We start from the raw sequence: 18,277 nt of genomic DNA, 5'->3' as shown, positions 1-18,277 counted from the left end.
TTTGTGCCTTACTGTGTTAATAAGTGTCCATAATGAACACAATCCATAGGTCCACTGGGTTAAGGTCCTCTACAACCTTGCTCTAAGCTACAACAGGCAAGGAGCAGCATGAAGAGACATTGTGTTGGTGTAGTGTTACGCCACTGCCCTCGTGTGGACATTATGGCCATTGACATGCTCATGCCAATTTCCTTTAGAACTGCTGAGTAAACAATAACATAAAATGGGAGCAAAGGAAATTTCTAATTACATTTAGTATAAAAGTAAAATAGATTTTATGCAGTATATATACAAACTTGTGATTATCCAAACTTTGACAGTTTTTGCAAACAGATATTAAGATTTCTTTATTTTTCAAAGAAAATCAAAGCAGATTCAGTTTGTGCACATTATTTATAAAATAGCCTCTACTCTGATGCACGCTAGACTTCTAAACAGTTTCTTAAACAATGTAAAATCTACCATTAGCTGCCTTAGGTAACAAATGCATTATTAATGTCCCTATGTTTCACATGTACCTCACTCGTGTTTAGAATTAATGCATGTGCTTTATAGACAAAGATCATATAGTCACAAAATCTGAAAAATACAGACTCAGAATCTTCACCAACATGGAGCTGATCCTACGTGTTGCTGCAATTTATTTATAAGCTAGTGCCACCAGACACATCAAATGCTCATACAGTGATTTCAATCATCAAAGCTGGAATGTATAGATAAAAGAAGCTGAGGAACCACATCTCCCACAATACATTCTGAAAATGCGATTTATTCTCTCATCATGGGATCTCTCTTCAAATATTTGTTCAATGATAAACTCTGCAGACATCATAGAGGATATGAGGTGACAGACACAAAACATTGAAGGGATCCTCCACTTTATTAAACCATATGAAATAAGTGAAGGAAAACATGCATTGAACTTTTTAAAGAGAATTGTTTTAAGCTCTATGACAGTCTCTGGAGCTCCAAGATTAGTTTTGAATCTGTTGAGATAGGCCTGTTAACCTTTCACTTAATTCCCACAGCTTCTTTGCCAGGCCATCATCTCGCCCCTTGGCTTCAACTTTTTGCAGCGCGCATTTTGAAAAGTAACGCCCACTGAGTGGCTCAATGCCTTCCTGGAGAGCACAGTACAGGGTGGTCTGAGATCCACCTTTGGGGTCCAGGAAGAAGAGCTTGGCTAAAGGCATCATAAGGAGCTGCAGCCACCAGCTCATGTTACGGCACAGTTCAGTGTAGATAACTCCTGCAGGGAACAAAGATTAATTACCAACACTGCAAGCCTTTCCTGTAAACTGGCTTCCTTAATTTTTAAAGAATGCAATAGCTGAAAGATAGTCATAAAACTACTTTGAACTTCTAGAGCAGGGGTTTCCAACTCCAGTCCTCGAGAGCCGGTGTCCTGCGACCTTTAGATGTGTACCTGGTCTGACACGCCTGAGTCAAATAATCAGGTAATTAGCAGGACTCTGAAGAACCTGACTGCATACTGAGGAGCTGATTGTGCTATTTGATTCAGGTGTGTGATGCCAGGGAAACCTCTTAAAGTTTCAGGACACCGGCTGGAGGACTGGAGTTGGACACCCCTGCTCTAGAGAAACAGCAGGATGTGTAGACACTTACCTGGGTGCAGGGTGTAACAGGTGACATCAGTGCCTTCCAGCTGATTGGCCAACTCTCTGGTGAAGAGCACATTACAGAGTTTGCTGTTACAATAAGCCTGAAAGTTGTGCCAGGCAGACTGGCTGGGCACTAGATCTTTCTGTGAAGCCAGCAGGTGGAAGTCTATGTTCCCGAAGCGGTGTAGGAGTGCAGACACAGTGACAACTCGACTGGGGCCACACTGCCTGAGTCGCTCCAGGAGGAGGTTGGTCAGGAGGAAGTGGCCCAAGTGGTTTACCCCGAAGGCCAGGCCAAAACCATCCTCAGTATGCCCAGGACCTATTACACCTGAAACACATTATGATTCATTAAATTTCACACCTTTTTTTCTCTTTTTTTTAAAGGTTTCTGTAACAAACTCCTTAAAAAGTATTCCAAAAAAGGTAAAAAACAAAGCAACTGGACTTGTTTTCCGTAGTTGAAGACGTTTCGCGTCCTCTCCAGGAAGCTTTCTCAATTCAAAAACTCTGGAGTAATGTGGAGTACCAAGCAATATACTACTGCCTAACAAAGGCAAAAAACAACTTTGAACAGAGGAGGAGGCCTTAGGTTTCAACTCTCAAAAATTTACAACACAGCTATAGGATTAATTCCGGCCAACCATCACCTTAACTTTCACCCTCATTTGGGTGATCAAAACATTGTTCCTTTAAGCCAAGCCAATAACGACCCTAACGACTCCTCGTTACAGAGGAGTGGACCAGTTTCAGTTCAATCTGCTGGCTTAATGGCTTTAACAACCACCCATTACTAAGGGGTGGACCTGTTTCTGTTGAATCTGCATGTTATCTAAGCCATTACAAGGCCTTTGTTAGGCAGTAGTATAAAGCTTGGTACTCCACATTACTCCAGACTTTTTGAATTGAGAAAGCTTCCTGGAGAGGAAGCGAAACGTCTTCAACTACAGAAAACAAGTTCAGTAGCTTTGTTTTTTACCTTTTTTGGAATGACCATGACCTGGATGACTGAGAATCTTCACCAGCTCCTTGAAAAGTACTAATGGGGAAGTAACTGATGGCTAACAACTATACCTGCATTGTTGATAAGAACGTCCAGTCTGGGTTCTGTCTTAAGGAAGGTTTCAGCAAAACTGCGAACAGATTTCAAACTTGCCAGATCCAGCTGCATAAACACCACCTGGTTGTTCCCACTCTCCTAAAGCACAAGGCACAAGGAAGTATAGGTATGATGAACATATCTAGACAAAATAAGCTAAAAGAAGAAATTTAAACAGTTTCTACTTTTTTCATTCTAAGCTGTTTTCTTCATTGTTTCCTGCTGTCTTCAAAGGCTTATCTTAAACCACTGATTACTTCGATTTTTGTTACTTTATGACTTTTTAAAATCTGAATATAAATAAATGAATCTCAGTTTAAAAGGTAAACATATGATCTAATGTTCCAAAGAGGTTTCAGATTCAGAGTTCCGCTTATCCATCCCCAACTTCTACTTATTTAAGGTCAAGTCCGAGATCAGAGCCTACCTTACAGAGGAAGCCACTTTTACCTTGACTCTTGTTCTTTTGGTAATGATTAATGTGATGACAATAGATAAGGGGCGAGAGGAACGTTTAGGTGAAACATTTCACCGTTATATTGGGATTCTGAGCATAAAGATATTCTACACATTTCTGAAAAATAAATGCTGATGTGATACTTTAATGTATCATATTATTGTTAACAAGCAAGCCAGCTTACAACCTTGCCTGGACCCAGGGCTAAAAAAATTAAAATGTGCTCCTGCCTTTGACATTCTGTAACCAGTAGAAAACAATTAATATTTACCTTCTCAAGACATGATTTATACTGTATTCAATTCTGGTCCTCCAGACCCACTGTCCTACGTGTTTTAGATGTGTCTCTGCTCCAGCACACCTGAATCAAATGATTGCATGACTTCCTCAGCAGCCATCAAGGGCCGCAGAGGCCTCTTCATCACCACTTTATTTAAGACAGGTGTGTAGAGGCTGGGAAACACTGAAAACATGCAGGGCAGTGGGTCCTGAGGACCAGAATTGAAAACCTCCGCCGTATTCTATCACATTTTTTCTTCATTTATGTTCCCCCTTACTCTCCTACTCCACCCCTCTCCTATCTACTCCATACTTTGTATATTTTTTATTATTATTGTTGTTTAGAACAGCTTCTGGATGTACTACCTGCTGTACAGAGCCAACAGTCACCAAAATAAATAAGTGAAAAAATTCTTATATTATGACCTGTCCAGGGAGTACACCACCTCTGCTGGAGATAGACACCAGGGATAGATAATTGTTAAATGGTTGGAATCTTTATATTATTTAATTTTTATACATAATTTTAATCAAATGGGAAATATTCACCCATCCATCCAAGGGTGTCAGGTTTATGTGTGTTTTGTGAATGTGGAGAAAGCATACAATTATGGCCCCCTGAGGTATTTTGTAGGGACTGCTGGGGTATCTGAGGTGTCTGGGTGGCTTTTTAAGGGGTATCCAATCCTCGGTTGCCCTAAGCAAGAGCTGTGTCTGCATTCTTGGAACAAAGTCAATACTGTTTCCAGAGCTCCAGCATGCACTGAAGCCTTCTGTTGCTGGGTGTGAAGCAGCAGGAGTGAAAGTCAGCTCCTCCAAGTCCAAAGCCATGGTTGTAGGCCGGAAAAAGATTAATTTTCTCCTCTGGGTTGGAGGTAGGTATTAAGTATGTCGGCGTCTTGTCTTGTTCACGAGGGATACACGAGTGATGAAATGGATTTTTGGACAGACGGATTGGGGTTTCATCGGCAGCAGAGGTGGGTAGTAACATTTACTTGAGTAACTTTTTGAATAAAATATACTTTTAGGAGTAGTTTTACTGCACTGTACTTTTTACTTTTACTTGAGTGATATTATTTCTCAAGTATCGCTACTCGAGTAAAATTTCTGGCTACTGTATATATACTTGTTTTGACCAAAAACGCACCACAGAGGCAAAAAAATAGAGTTTGTTTGTCAGGGAACTGATTTGTGGAACCCAAATTCAGCCACATACAGCGCTTCAACTTCAGCAGTTTATTGAAGTAGATGGATAGTGGAGGAGGAGACCGGTGACTAGTTACAGACTGGAGCGGTGGAGATGATGGCAGGAGCTGGTAGACTCGGCGGAATTGGAGCTGGCGGACCAAAGGAGCTAAGGCAGGTGCAGGGAGTCAGGTAGCTTTTGGGCTGTTGGGAGAGCGCAGAGAGCTCCAGGTTACCCAGCAGCACAGCAGCAAGAGTTCTTGGAGTGAATGAACAGCTGGCAGACACGAGAGGGGGAGTGCAGCTGACGTGCGGCGAGGAAGGCAGCGAAGGACATGAGGCGAAGGCTGGAGCATCAGGTGAGCGGAGGCTTGGCACAAAAAGCTTGTCAGACAGCACTCGGGGAAGGAATGAAGACGTTCCAGCAGGGACGAGCAGACTGGAGAGATTCTTTATAGTAGGGCTTGCAGGTGGACTGAGTCTTCTTAATTGACGATGGCAGGTGGAAGAGATCAGGTGTGGAGTGGGACCTAGGGTGTATGGAAGGAGGAAGGTGCCAGAAACTGTCCAGGGTGAGGCAGGCAAAACTTAACCCTGACAATGTTAAAGTGAGACTTCTTTTTTGCACACAAATATGAACCGAATTGGCACAGAGGCATCGACAGGTTTGGCAGAGAAGTAAACAGGGAAAGTTAAATGGTTTATTTATAAGGTTTACTTAATGCATTTTCACTATGTTTTTGAAACACATGGGGCTTACAGGATAGCTCCCGCTAGCTTTTTCAAACCATGCCATTGCTGATGTAATTCGAGTGTGTTTTTACGGTTATAACAAATGTTATCTCCACAAAGTTTTATACATTGATGGGATATTGATGTTTGTGTTTTCTGGTCCGCTCATTACAAACAGAATAAAGCCAAAGCTTTTTAAAATTAGCTCAGAATGGCCACTAGCCTAATGCTATTAGCTTCCGGTAACATTCGCTCTTCCCGGATACGCGACTATGGTTCATTTCAAACATAAGGTTTGTTTCGTTTCGCTCCACCATTGTTTGATAATGCTATGAGTGTTATTACTGCATCAATATGGAGTATTAAAGTCGATTTAATGGTGTTTTTTAATAACCTTACGATAAACCGATTTTAGCGACTGACTGGCCGTTGGTAGTACACGTCGCTGTGAAGCCACCAGCCGCCATATTGGTACTCCCTATTTTCCTCCAGTAACTAGGGAATACTTGCGCTACAGCATCGAACAACGATGGTTCTCTCATGTTCAGGGGGGCTTAAAACTTTTGAAATGCCATATACTTTTATGCTGTGTCTGTGCATTAGCCTTTAAATCTGACATAGATTTACAATAGAGCTCAATTAATGAACCAATTGAAACACTCCACAGAGCTTCAGTTTCGACACTAGAAAAATCACATAAATTTGCAAAATACACACTCAAGTGTACATGTATATCTATACATTACATACACAGTGTGTGTATACACACACACATTTCTGGATAATAATATCTTCAGTGATGTAATGATATACAGAGTTGCGGTTCTAGTTGAGAATCTGCATATACTATACATACAAGTATGTATGTGCATACCCATTGCACCCTTCTCACATTCTGTACCCATTGTTTCATCCAAGCAGCATCACATGCAAAATATTTCAGCACATGACTTTCTCAGTCTTCATACTTCATACTGTTAGTACATCAGTACATTACCTGTGAAACATCTTCCCACGGCCAGAGAACATTCTTCAATTCAATTCAATTCAATTTTATTTATATAGCGCCAAATCATGAAACATGTCATCTCAAGGCACTTTACAAAGTCAAGTTCAATCATATTATACAGATTGGGTCAGATTATACAGATTGGTCAAAAATGTCCTATATAAGGAAACCAGTTGATTGCATCAAAGTCCCGACAAGCAGCATTCACTCCTGGGGAACCGTAGAGCCACAGGAAGAGTCATCTGCATTGTACATGGCTTTGCTGCAATCCCTCATACTGAGCAAGCATGAAGCGACAGTGGGAAGAAAAACCACCCATTAACGGGAAAAAAAACCTCCGGCAGAACCGGGCTCAGTATGAACGGTCATCTGCCTCGACCGACTGGGGTTACAGAAGACAGAGCAGAGACACAACAAGAGAAACAAAAAAGCACAGAAGCACACATTGATCTAGTAATCTGTTCTACATTAGATGGTAGTAGCGGGTGAGCCGTCTTCTCTGGATGATGTCACAGTTAACAGAACGCCAGACCAGGTGTACCTACTATGAAGAGAAAAGAGAGAGAACAGAAAGTTAAAGCAGAAATGACGACACATAATGCATAATTGAAGAACAGTAGAACTCAATATAGTGAGAAAATTAGATCCTGATATACTCCAGTAACCTAAGCCTATAGCAGTGAAACTATAAAGGTAGCTGAGAGTAACATGAGTCACTAGTTATAATTTTTGTCAAAAAGAAAAGTTTTAAGCTTAGTCTTAAAAGTAGACAGGGTGTCTGCCTCACGGACCAAAACTGGGAGTTGGTTCCACAGGAGAGGAGCCTGATAGCTAAAGGATCTGCCTCCCATTCTACTTTTAGAGACTCTAGGAACCACCAGCAGACCTGCGGTCTGAGAGCGAAGTGCTCTGTTAGGAACATACGGGGTAATCAGAGCTCTGATATATGATGGAGTTTCATTATGAAGGGCTTTATACGTTAGAAGAAGAATTTTAAATTCTATTCTTGATTTAACAGGAAGCCAATGAAGGGAAGCTAAAATTGGAGAAATATGATCCCTCTTGTTGATTTTCATCAGAACTCTTGCTGCAGCATTTTGGATCAGCTGAAGGCTTTGAACTGCATTTTGTGGAATTCCTGATAGTAAAGAATTACAATAGTCCAGCCTTGAAGTAACAAATGCATGGACCAGTTTTTCAGCATCACTCCTGGACAGAATGTTTCTAATTTTGGCGATATTCCGGAGGTGTAAAAAGGAAACTCTGGAAACCTGTTTAATATGGGATTTAAATGACATGTCTTGGTCAAAAATAACACCAAGATTTTTTACTTTATTACCAGAGGCCAGGTTAATGCCACCCAGATTAAGTGATTGGTTAAGAAGTTTTTTAAACTGGCTGCCATCTTGCTACTCCCTACTCTTCTGTGAGAGTAGGGAGTAGCAAGATGGCAGCCAGTTTTTCGGGCTAATCAGCAATCCAGTGTATAATATAATATGTGGTTGAAACACATACCAAATATTAAGCTAATTCAACCTCATTCCATGTTCTTTAAGATAAACTTTGGTTCTTTAACTTAGACCTGCAATGAATCAGGATTCACTGAATTATTTTGACGATGATCAACCACTTTACATAGTTCCTTAGCTTCTTTTTATCTTCATTAGTTTTAGTTAGGCTTCACTAGCCTAGTAGAGAGGATTTGTTGATTGAAATATAGCGTTAATTCAGATAAACAGCATTCTATAGTGATGTTCTCTGGAAGTCCATTTTATTTCTGTTAATAAATTCTTGAACTTGAAGAGAAGTCATCACTCATTTATTCTATATGTGCGCAGAGTTTGCTGTTAAAAGAATGCCAGTGCTCGAATCATTCCTTTCAACTACTGTCCTTATATCAGCCCTTGGGATGATATTCACCAGACATTGCTTAACAGACAGAGAGTTATTTATTAAACATTAAATAACTTTAAACAGTGTGTAATAGCACAACAAGGGATATCATGTAACACTGTCACTCAGACTGCCCTATTCACGCTTAGTGTGAATGCACCTTTAGAGGGGTTGCTAAATAGCGTCACAGATGCTATTTTTCTTTATTGTTAGGTGAACCGCTAATCCTAGGTGTGATATCATCATGTCCATCTGCCAAATTCTGGGCTTCCATCTTGGTAGTCTATCACTCCTTTTAATTAGTCACCATGAGGTGGCTTGTTAGCACAACCTTAAAAATCAGTTGTTGGTGATTTCAGTCTGACGCAAATTCCTCATATAGGTCTAGGAATGTAAGGCATGGAGTGCCATCTAATGTTCGTATATATAAATTGCAGGCTCCAGTCAAAACACAGGACGTCCAGGCTAATACTGGACAGTAGTTGGCAACTCTAGTCGGGGGTCACATGATGTAGTCATAGAAGATCGCATTTTCAGAGGCTCTCCAATATATTCCTCTTTAAAACATGATTTATAAGTTAAAAGAGCAAGATCCTTCATCTACTTCGATCTGTGAACTGCATAATAGACCGAAGAGCTACACATAAGCAGGCTAACTTGGTAAATGTGCACTTCTCATTGTGTGAAGAGGAAAACCAGCAGCACATCAAGTGCAACCTACAGGGGGCAACCTTCTTATACTACAAAAGATACAGAATGGGAACCACACCATCTCCAACAAACTGTATATCAAGACAGCAGAGATCAACGAGTCCATAGCGAGACTGAAGATTATGCTTGACAGCCTGACATCCCTTTTCACCAAAGCAGAAAAGCGCATCGGGGCGGTGGAGGACCAACTCAGTAAACCGGGCTTGAAGGTGGACAAGCTAACTAAAGACAATGAGTATCTAAAATTGGAATGCATTGTAAGACCACCCGCAGAGACAAAACTGAGACCCGTATTGACACATCAGCAAAAATATCAGGACCAGGGAAAACATACTCCAGGGAAAACAAAAGACCCTTAACATACAATAATGTGTTAATAATGTTTTTCCCTGACCTGAGAATCAAGAATTTTTGTCATTATGTCACATAATGAAACTTTGGGGAGACACTGGCTCTGAATTCACGCAGATTCACATATAACACACAGAGACAAACAGACTTAATGTTTAAATAGGAAATACAATTCCTGAGAAGCTAAAACGTGCAAGTGGTCCTTAGCATCTGATAGATTTAAATGTTCAAGCCAAAAAAAGACACCAGCCACTTGACAGACAATGTAAATTATTGAGCAATTGCATGGATGTATCAGACAAACACTCCCATAGAAAATAGTCTTTAGCAAAAATTTTAACATTTAATTGATGCTCAAGTCAAGAAAACAGGTAGTAGTCAGTTTACAGGATGATGTAAAAACAAATACTGTGTAATTGCATGACACGTGACTTTGGAGTCATTAGAAAAATTTGAATCTTCAAGTTGAAGTGCTGTGCAAGTTGCATGGATGTCCAAACAAACACTCCTGAGAAACTAAAAGTCTGCAAATATACATTTAGATGTGAGAGACACTGTCAATAATTCTCAATTGGATCAAGACCCAGTGGAACCAGCAGCATATTTGGAAAGACGTAACAGACAATGAGCTGGGCTGGTGGTTTATTGATTCTAAGCAGAGAAATAAGGGAAAGAAGCTGTTTTTAAATCTATTATTCTTTTATTTATTGTTTCTGAATAATGTATCTAATGGAAGTGGGACAAACAGTGCATTGCCTGGATGGGTGAGATCTGTGGAAATATGTCTGGTCCTTCTCTGGACTCTTGTAGCATAAACCGTGTCTAGATCTTGTAAATGGCATCCCACAGTCCCCTGTGTTGACCTCACCACACGTGCTAAATTCTTCCTCTTTTATGCATCCAAGTATTTACACTGTTTGACTATGGTTTAGGTTTTCAGTTTTGCTTTAATCAATACTAACGGCTGCAACACAGGACTAGGCACCTTTGGACTTTTGTTATTATTATTACCATGCTACAAGGAAACCATATTCTTTCCTTTTCTAGATGACACTATGCACACATTGCTCTTTTTTTTCTTTCTTCCGTCACCCATGTCGGTTTAAATGTGAAACACTTATAATTAAAATGTCACATTACTCTCAGGTAGCACAGGTATGTTGTTTGTTTTTTCCCTTGGGCTACCATGGAGTGTTTTTATGTGTTGCTGTGGACTGCAGGGTTCGCATGCATCTCAATTGGGGAGCTGCCAGTGCAGGGGTAGGGATGGGGCCCGGCTGGAAGGAAAGCTTTCTGTTGCTTGTTCTCCTTAATTGTTTGGGTGTTTGATTATTGTATTCTTTGTGCTTGTTGTAATTTTCGTTATTATGCTGCTTTGATACATTTCTTCCTGTCATTCTCATGTATGCTTTCAAGGTTTGATACCCATTACGCATAGCCCAGCCTAGTTTAACTGACAAATGTGATGGTGGTGCTCTGAAGTTCATTAGCTGGTACTGCAAGGGTCTCAACTCCCCAGTGAAACGAACAAGGGTTTTACATGATCTCCATCATCTGGGTGTTCAGGTAATATTTCTGCAGGAGACACACTTGAAACCCTTTATCCTCCCTAGGCTTAGGGCTAGTTGGATTGGTCAAACCTACTTCTAATCATTTCATAAAAAGTCAAGAGGGGTTGCAGTTCTGCTGCATAAATCTGTTCCATTCACATGCTCGGATATTATCTCGGATACACATGGTAGATATTTAATTCTTGCCAATGTCTATGCTCCCAACCACGATGACAGTTTTTTTAGGCACCTTTTTTCTATTCTTCCTGATATGTCATCTAATTTTCTCTTTATGGGATTTTAATTGTTGGCTGAATTCATTTCTCAATCGCTCATCTGCTAAGCATGTAACCCTTTCAAATTCGGCCAATGCTATTAAAGCTTTTATGGAGGATATTGCCATCTCCGATCCCTGGCAATTCTTTAAACCCTTAGGTAGAAAATATTCCCTTTTCTCTCCTGTGCACCAGACATTCAGCCGAATAGATTATTTTTTAATTGACAATAAGATGATCTCCTCTGTAATCCCAGACTCCTGTTCATACGATGCCCCGGTAATTTCTGATCACTCCCTGGTGAGTTTGTGTATTAAGTTCAGGGATCGTGCTCAATCGAGGCCTCCTTTGCGGTTTAATGTACGCCTGCTCTTGGATGAAAGATTTGTTGATCTAATCTCCTCCCAAATTGACTTCTTTCTAACAATGAATAAAACCTCTGATATTTCTTCAGCCCTACTGTGGGACACCTTAAAGGCTTAAATAAGAGGCCAGATAATCTCTTATGTAATGAAAACAAGAAGAGGAAGGATAAGTTGTTGAGCGTGTCTAGACGCATTGTACAGTTAGATAATCTTTATGTGGCCTCACCAGACCTGTGTTATATAAAGAATGCATAACTTTGCAATCAGAATATAACAATCTTACTGTAGATCATACAATTGACTTGCTCCTTAAATCTGGGAGCACATATTATGAGCACAGTGATAAGGTGGGAAAATTACTAGCCCAGAAACTGAGACAGCCTTCCTCTTCTCATAAAATTCCCCAAATTCGCACATCTTCAGGATTTAAAAATAAAAATAAAAAATTTGAACTTTATTAATCTCACAATGGATAAATTCACTTCTGCATCTTAACCCAACCCCCTTGGGGAGCAGTGGGCTGCCACTGTGCGGCGCCTGGGGAGCAATTGGGGGTTAAGGGTCTTGCTCAGGGACCCAGATTGGCAGCTTGTGGGAGTTGAACTCAGAACCTCTGGGACTGAAGCTCTGTGCTCTAACCACTAGGCCACCACTCCCCCAAACAGCAGCATGAAATGCACCAAGCGGGAGTCGAACCTGCAACCCTTCTACCCGCTGAGCTGCAACGACGATGACAATAGATTTACAATAGATCCAATAGATCCATTTGCAATCTGTCAGGACTCAGCAGGCAGGGCCGGGCAGCTCGGTACACCCCTTGGGGCCCGGTACACCCTCACTTCCGGCTATCACCCGCAGACCAACGGTCAGACAGAACGGTTGAACCAGGAGCTGGAGACCGCCCTCCGCTGCCTCACCTCTCAGAACCCCACAGATTGGAGCAAATTTCTCCCCTGGGTTGAATACGCCCACAATTCTCACATCTCCACAGCCACGGGCTTGTCCCCCTTCAAGGTCTCCCTTAACTATCAGCCCCCGTTCCTCTCCGAGGACAATAAACCCATTGCCGTCCCCTCTGTCAACGACCACATCACCCGCTGCAGACACTATTGGACCCAGACCATCCAAGCCCTCAAACACACAGCAGAACAAAACCGCCAATTCGCTGACCGGGGTGGTAGGTGGGAGCTGGGACTCGCCTCCGGTCAGCGAATTGGCGGTTTGGAGCCAGAAAGTCTGGTTGTCCACCAGAGACATCCCCTCTAGAGCTGCCTCCTGAAAGTTGTCCCCACGTTTTACGAGATTATTTTTATTGTCAGTCCCACCACCGTCCGCCTCCCATCTCACTCCCGAGTCCATCCCACGTTCCACGTTTCTCAGATCAAGCCCGTCGTCACTAGTCCCTTGTGCCCTCCGGCCGTACCCCCTCCACCCACCCAGCACCACCATGGACGTCACATTCAATGGATTGTGGCCTCCTGTCCGCGTGGTAGAGGTTTCCAATACCTCGTGGGTTGGTTGCGGTCCCGAGGATCGGTCCTGGCTCCCTGGTTCCGCCATCCCCGACCTGTCCCTCATTAGCTCCTTCCTTGCTTCTCGACCCTCCACGTCCTCCTTGTGGTCGCCAGGAGGCGACCCTTGGGGGGGGAGTGGTGTCAGGACTCAGCAGGCTGGGCCGGGCAGCTCTGCCATCTCTGCTTCTCCCACAGGTGTTCGGGGTTGACTGTTGGGCGGAGCACAAACACCTGCGGGCAGTTGAGCAGCACCGGGCCCCTCTATAAGAACTGCGCTCGAACAGCGGGAGGATGCCAGAGTGTTACCGTTGTGGTATGACCAATCGGCAACGGCTTTTCGCCTTCTTACCTTTTCCGCAGATTAAGACAGTCCTCTGTGTCTCCCAGGTTCACTCCTCGAGCTCAGACGTCTCCTCTCGTCCTCCTGCGAGTTCTCCCGTGCTCCCTCTCGTGCTCCACTGGTTTCCCTCTGCGTCGGCTCCCCCTTCTCCGGACCCAAGGTACCCCCCCCCCCCCGACGATCTTCTGGTTCCTCCCGCTGTTCTGATCCCTTGCATTCCCCGGTGCTGCTCGGATCTGCTCCTGCCCCAGCTTCCCACGGACACCCGTCTCCTCCACCGTGTGCTAGGCTGAGACCGCACTGCCCCCTCCCCGGTCAGGTTCCCAGCGCTTTGTGGTAAGCTTACGCTCCTAGAGGTTTCCGCCGGCTCTCTTCCGTGGACTAACCGTTTGTTCTCCTCCTTAGTGTGTTCCGGTTCCCTGGTCCCCACTCGTGTGCCCCAACGTCTGCTGTGGCAGATTAGCCCTCGTCCTCCCTGTTGTTCCTTTGAGAATAAAACCCGTGAAATCTAATCTGTCTCACCGAGTGTATTCTGCATGTGGGCCAAACATCTAAAAGCAAACATGACACAATCGTTAATGAATTTAAACATTACTATGAATCTCTTTACATATCTGAAATACACTGTGATATGCAAGACTTTGAACACTTTTTTTCATTCTTTAAAACCCCTGTAGTACCTTCTGGTTGGACTGCTCGTCAACATTTATTAAATGTTGATTTCAAAATACTTTCCAAAACGCTTGCTAATCACTTAGAAAAGTGTTACCGTCTATTATCTCCCCAGAGCAGACAGGCTTCATAAAGAACAGGCATTCTTTTTTGATCTGAAATGTCACAATTTATCATCTCCTATCATCCGCAGTGCCACAGGTCATGCTGTAATTAGATGCAGAAAAGGCGTTTAACCGAAACAGTGATATTTATTTTTTGCCTTTAGAAAAATTTGGTTTTCAGAATAATTTCATTTCATGGGTGAAAATCTTATATTCGTCCCCCTAGCTTCCGTTAGAACAAATTATGATCAGTCAGCACTTTTCCCACCTCACTGTTCCACTCGCCAGGGCTGTCCTTTGAGCCCTCTTTTGTTTGTCTGGCCATTGAGCCACTTTTGATTGCCCTTTGTAGTGATTTGAGAATTTCTGGTATTTTCTCTTGTGGCCTGGAGCAAAAGGTATCCTTGTATGACGATGATCTTCTCCTCTATATTTGAGACTTCTCTGTTTCCATCCCTGCAGCACTCTCTATTCTGGATTCCTTTGGTGTTATATCTAGTTATAAGCTAAACTTGAGCAAAAGCAAGCTTTTTCCCTTGAATAAGGCTGCAAAAGAGTACCCGTTAGAGACTTTACCTTTTGAGATTGTGAAGCATACCTTCCTCTATTTAGGTATTCATGTGACCTTTAAATTTAAGGATCTTTAAGCGGCAAACTTCCTTACCTTTTTGATTCATACGAAAACCGAGTTTGAATGCTGGTCTTTATTGAACCTGTCTGTAGCAGCTCATGTTAACAGTGTTAAGATGATTACTCTTCCCAAGTTTTTATATTTATTTCAATGTGTTCCTATTTTTTTTTACCACAAACTTTCTTTTCAAGTTTGGATGCCAGCCTTTCTTGCTTTATTTGGAATAAGAAGCCTCTGCGGATCCTTAAGCAACTTTTGCAAAGACCTAAAACTCTGGGTGATATGGCCCTCCCTAACCTCAGATACTATTACTGGTCAGCTAATCTGAAAATATTACTGTCAGGGTTCTCTGTTTGGTGGGTGTTGTAACTCTGCTTCACAGGTGGTTCTAGTTGGCTGCGGGGCGTGGTCCACACCTGCGGCTCGTTTGGAGCAGTGTTCACTGGCGTCTTAAGGATGACTCAGACTGATAGAAGACTCCAGAGCCTTACTCAGTCGTGGTACGACGTGGCCTCTGACCAGATCTTGGAAACCTGAACTTGTGAGTTTTTTCATATCTCTGAAATCTGACTAATTTTTGGATCTCCTGCTTTTTCTTAGTTTTTGGTTGGACTAGTCATCCGCCTTGACGTCTCGCTCGACGAACCAGCTCCTAAGAATCCCTGAAGCTCAGATGTTGCTCTGGCATTCCCCCTCTTACTCACTTGGTGATACCTGAGGTTCCCTTCCATGGATTTTTCTGGTTCCTCCGCACTCTGGTTGCGCCATCTGTCACCCCTGCCTGCCGTGGCTTGCTCCGGATCCCTCGCCAACTTACCATCAGTCTGCCCTCCAGCCGCTAACCACCAGCTATCCATCGTGAGCATTCGGTCTCAGAGATCCCTCGTCACTACTTCCCCGGTTAGGTTTGCCCACCTAAATGGTAAGCGGCTAGGCTTCTGGAGATTTCTCTCTGGTTCGATCTCTCTTAACAATTCTCCTTTTCTTCCCACAGTTTCTCCAGCACTGACGTTCAGACCTCGACAGATCCCATCATCAGAATCGATCTCTGTAGTCTGGATTTAAACTTAAACTGCGCATTGTCTTCCGTATTGTGTCTGCATGTGGGCAAAACATATAAAAACCATGACAATTACAGCTTTGGCTTCATTCAAATTTAGGCACTTCCATTCCAATTTGGTTATCAATGGGGGCCCATACTTGTCGACAGGTATCACTGGTCAATTTTATATAATATTCCAAATTGTCTACTCAAGGGCCCCTGGTAAGCAGGAGACCTCAACTTGATTTTGATTTAGATTTGTTTTTTTATGAATACAGGACCATTCCAAATGAAGAATGGTGTGCCACATGTGGGATTGGCACTGTGAAGTTTTATTTTTTTCTATCTTTTTTTTGCATATGGTTTTTCCTGTGTTTGGGTGTTCCATTTGTATGTTATTATTTTTGAAGTTATACATTTATTTACAATGATACAAGAAGTCAGGAGATGATGGTTAACAGAATTTGAATGTGTAGTGTGTTGAAATGTGTTAGTTTTAATGGTAATGGGCTGAATAGACCAATTAAAAGAAAAAGGGTCTTGACATATCAAAAAGTTACAAGTAGATATCACTTCCTTACAGGAAACTCATCTTACTTTGCAGAAACATAAAATACTTAAAAAGAGAATGAGTAGGGCAGGTAATGTCATCGTCATTAAATTGTAAGGCAAGAGGAGTGACCATTTTGAATAATAAAAAGACACAATTGGAAATAGTTAATACTATTATTGATCCCTCAGGACAAATTGTTTTTTTCAGCTGTAGAATATTTTCAGAACAATGGTCACTCCAAAATTTATATCCACCTAATCGTGATGATGAACTGTCCACGCAGGATTTTTTAAAGGTTGCAGGAGGCCTTCAAAATATACTTATAGGAGGTGATTTCAACTTCCACACATTTCTTCATAACACTTTATAACTTTTATGAACAGAATTTCTAGGCGCAGCCAAGGTGTTGAGGGGATCCGTTTTGGTGGCCTTAGGATTGCGTCTGTACTTATCGCGGATCTAGTGGTTCTATTGGCTTCATCAGGGCGTGATCTACTGTACAGCTCTCACTGGACCGGTTCACAGCCGAGTGTGAAACGGCCAGGATGAGGAAAAGTGCCTCCAAATCCGAGACCATGGTCTTGAGCCAGAAATGGGTAGAGTGCCTTCTCCGGGTTGGGGAGGATGTACTGCCACTAGTGGAGGAGTTTAAGTATCTTGGGGTCTTGTTCACGAATGAGGGGAAGATGGAGCAGGAGATTTACAGACAGATTGGTGCTGCGTCTGCTGTGAAGCGGGTGCTGTAGCGATCCGGTGTGGTGAAGAGAGAGCTGAGTCAAAAGGCAAAGCTCTCGATTTACCGGTCAATCTACGTTCCTACCCTTATCTATGGTCATGAGCTTTGGGTCATGACCGAAAGACAGAGATCCCGGATACAAGCGACCGAAATGAGTTTTCTCCGTAGTGTGATGCGCTCTTCCTTAGAGATAGGGTGAGGAGCTCAGTCATCCGGCTCAGAGTAGAGCCACTGATTCTCCACATCGAGAGGAGCCAGTTGCGGTGGCTCAGGCATCTGGTTAGGATGCCTCCTGGACGCCTCCCTGGTGAGGTGTTCAGAGCACATCCCACTGGGAGGAGACCCAGAGGGAGACCCAGGACACGCTGAAGGGACTATTTTTCTCGACTGGCCTGGGAATGCCTTGGGATTCCCCCGGAGGAGCTGGCACAAGTGGCTGGGGAGAGGGACGTCTTGGCCTCCCTACTGAAGCTGCTACCCCCGTGACTTGATTCCGGATAAGCGGAAGAGGGTGGATGGATGGATGGATGGATGGATGGATGGATGGATGGATGGATGGATGGATGGATGGACATAATAAATATTTTGTTTAAGACAAACACACTTCCTGAATCCTTTTCGACAGACATAATCACAGTAATATTAAAAACAGGTAAAGATCCACCAAAATGTACCTCCTGTAGGCCCATCTCATTAATAAACTCGGATTACAAATTGATCTCCAAAGTGTTGGCAAATTGGCTTAGTCTAATATTACCAAAGACAATTAGCCCAGACCAGAGACGCTTTATTCAAAAATGCCTACTCAATACCTTGAGTAGCATCTTTCATATAATCCATACAGCAAAATCAAGGTCTGACCACACAATGGCTGTCAATGATGCTGAAAAAGCTTTTGACAGGTTGGAATGGCCCTATCTGTTCAAGGTAATGACAAAATTTAGTTTTGAAAAATTCAATTCAATTTTATTTATATAGCGGCAATTCATGAAACATGTCATCTCGAGGCACTTTACAAAGTCAAAATCAATCATATTACACAGATTGGTCAAAAAATGTCTATATAAGGAAACCAGTTGATTGCTTCAAAGTCCCGACAAGCAGCATTCACTCCTGGAGAAGCGTAGAGCTACAGGGAGAGTCGTCTGCATTGTCCA

General features: G+C 42.7%; 1 protein-coding gene across 1 annotated transcript in view; it reads right to left on the bottom strand.

Moving 5' to 3' along the window:
* Positions 1-612: 612 nt before the first annotated feature.
* The window catches only part of LOC105918958 (dehydrogenase/reductase SDR family member 13), a 47,885-nt gene continuing 30,220 nt past the window's right edge, over positions 613-18,277 (bottom strand). Inside the window, exons 3-5 of the mRNA XM_036133288.1 lie at positions 2,697-2,820; positions 1,627-1,953; positions 613-1,249 (exon numbers count right to left, since the gene is read on the bottom strand). Coding sequence (XP_035989181.1) covers positions 975-1,249; positions 1,627-1,953; positions 2,697-2,820 — 726 coding nt within the window. The 3' untranslated portion in view covers positions 613-974. The remainder of the gene's footprint in view (positions 1,250-1,626; positions 1,954-2,696; positions 2,821-18,277) is intronic.

The sequence above is a fragment of the Fundulus heteroclitus genome, unplaced genomic scaffold (assembly GCF_011125445.2).
Source record: "Fundulus heteroclitus isolate FHET01 unplaced genomic scaffold, MU-UCD_Fhet_4.1 scaffold_60, whole genome shotgun sequence".
Classification (NCBI taxonomy): Eukaryota; Metazoa; Chordata; class Actinopteri; order Cyprinodontiformes; family Fundulidae; genus Fundulus; species Fundulus heteroclitus.
The sequence above is the reverse complement of the archived record's forward strand: the minus strand, read 5'-3'. Positions and strand labels throughout refer to the sequence as shown.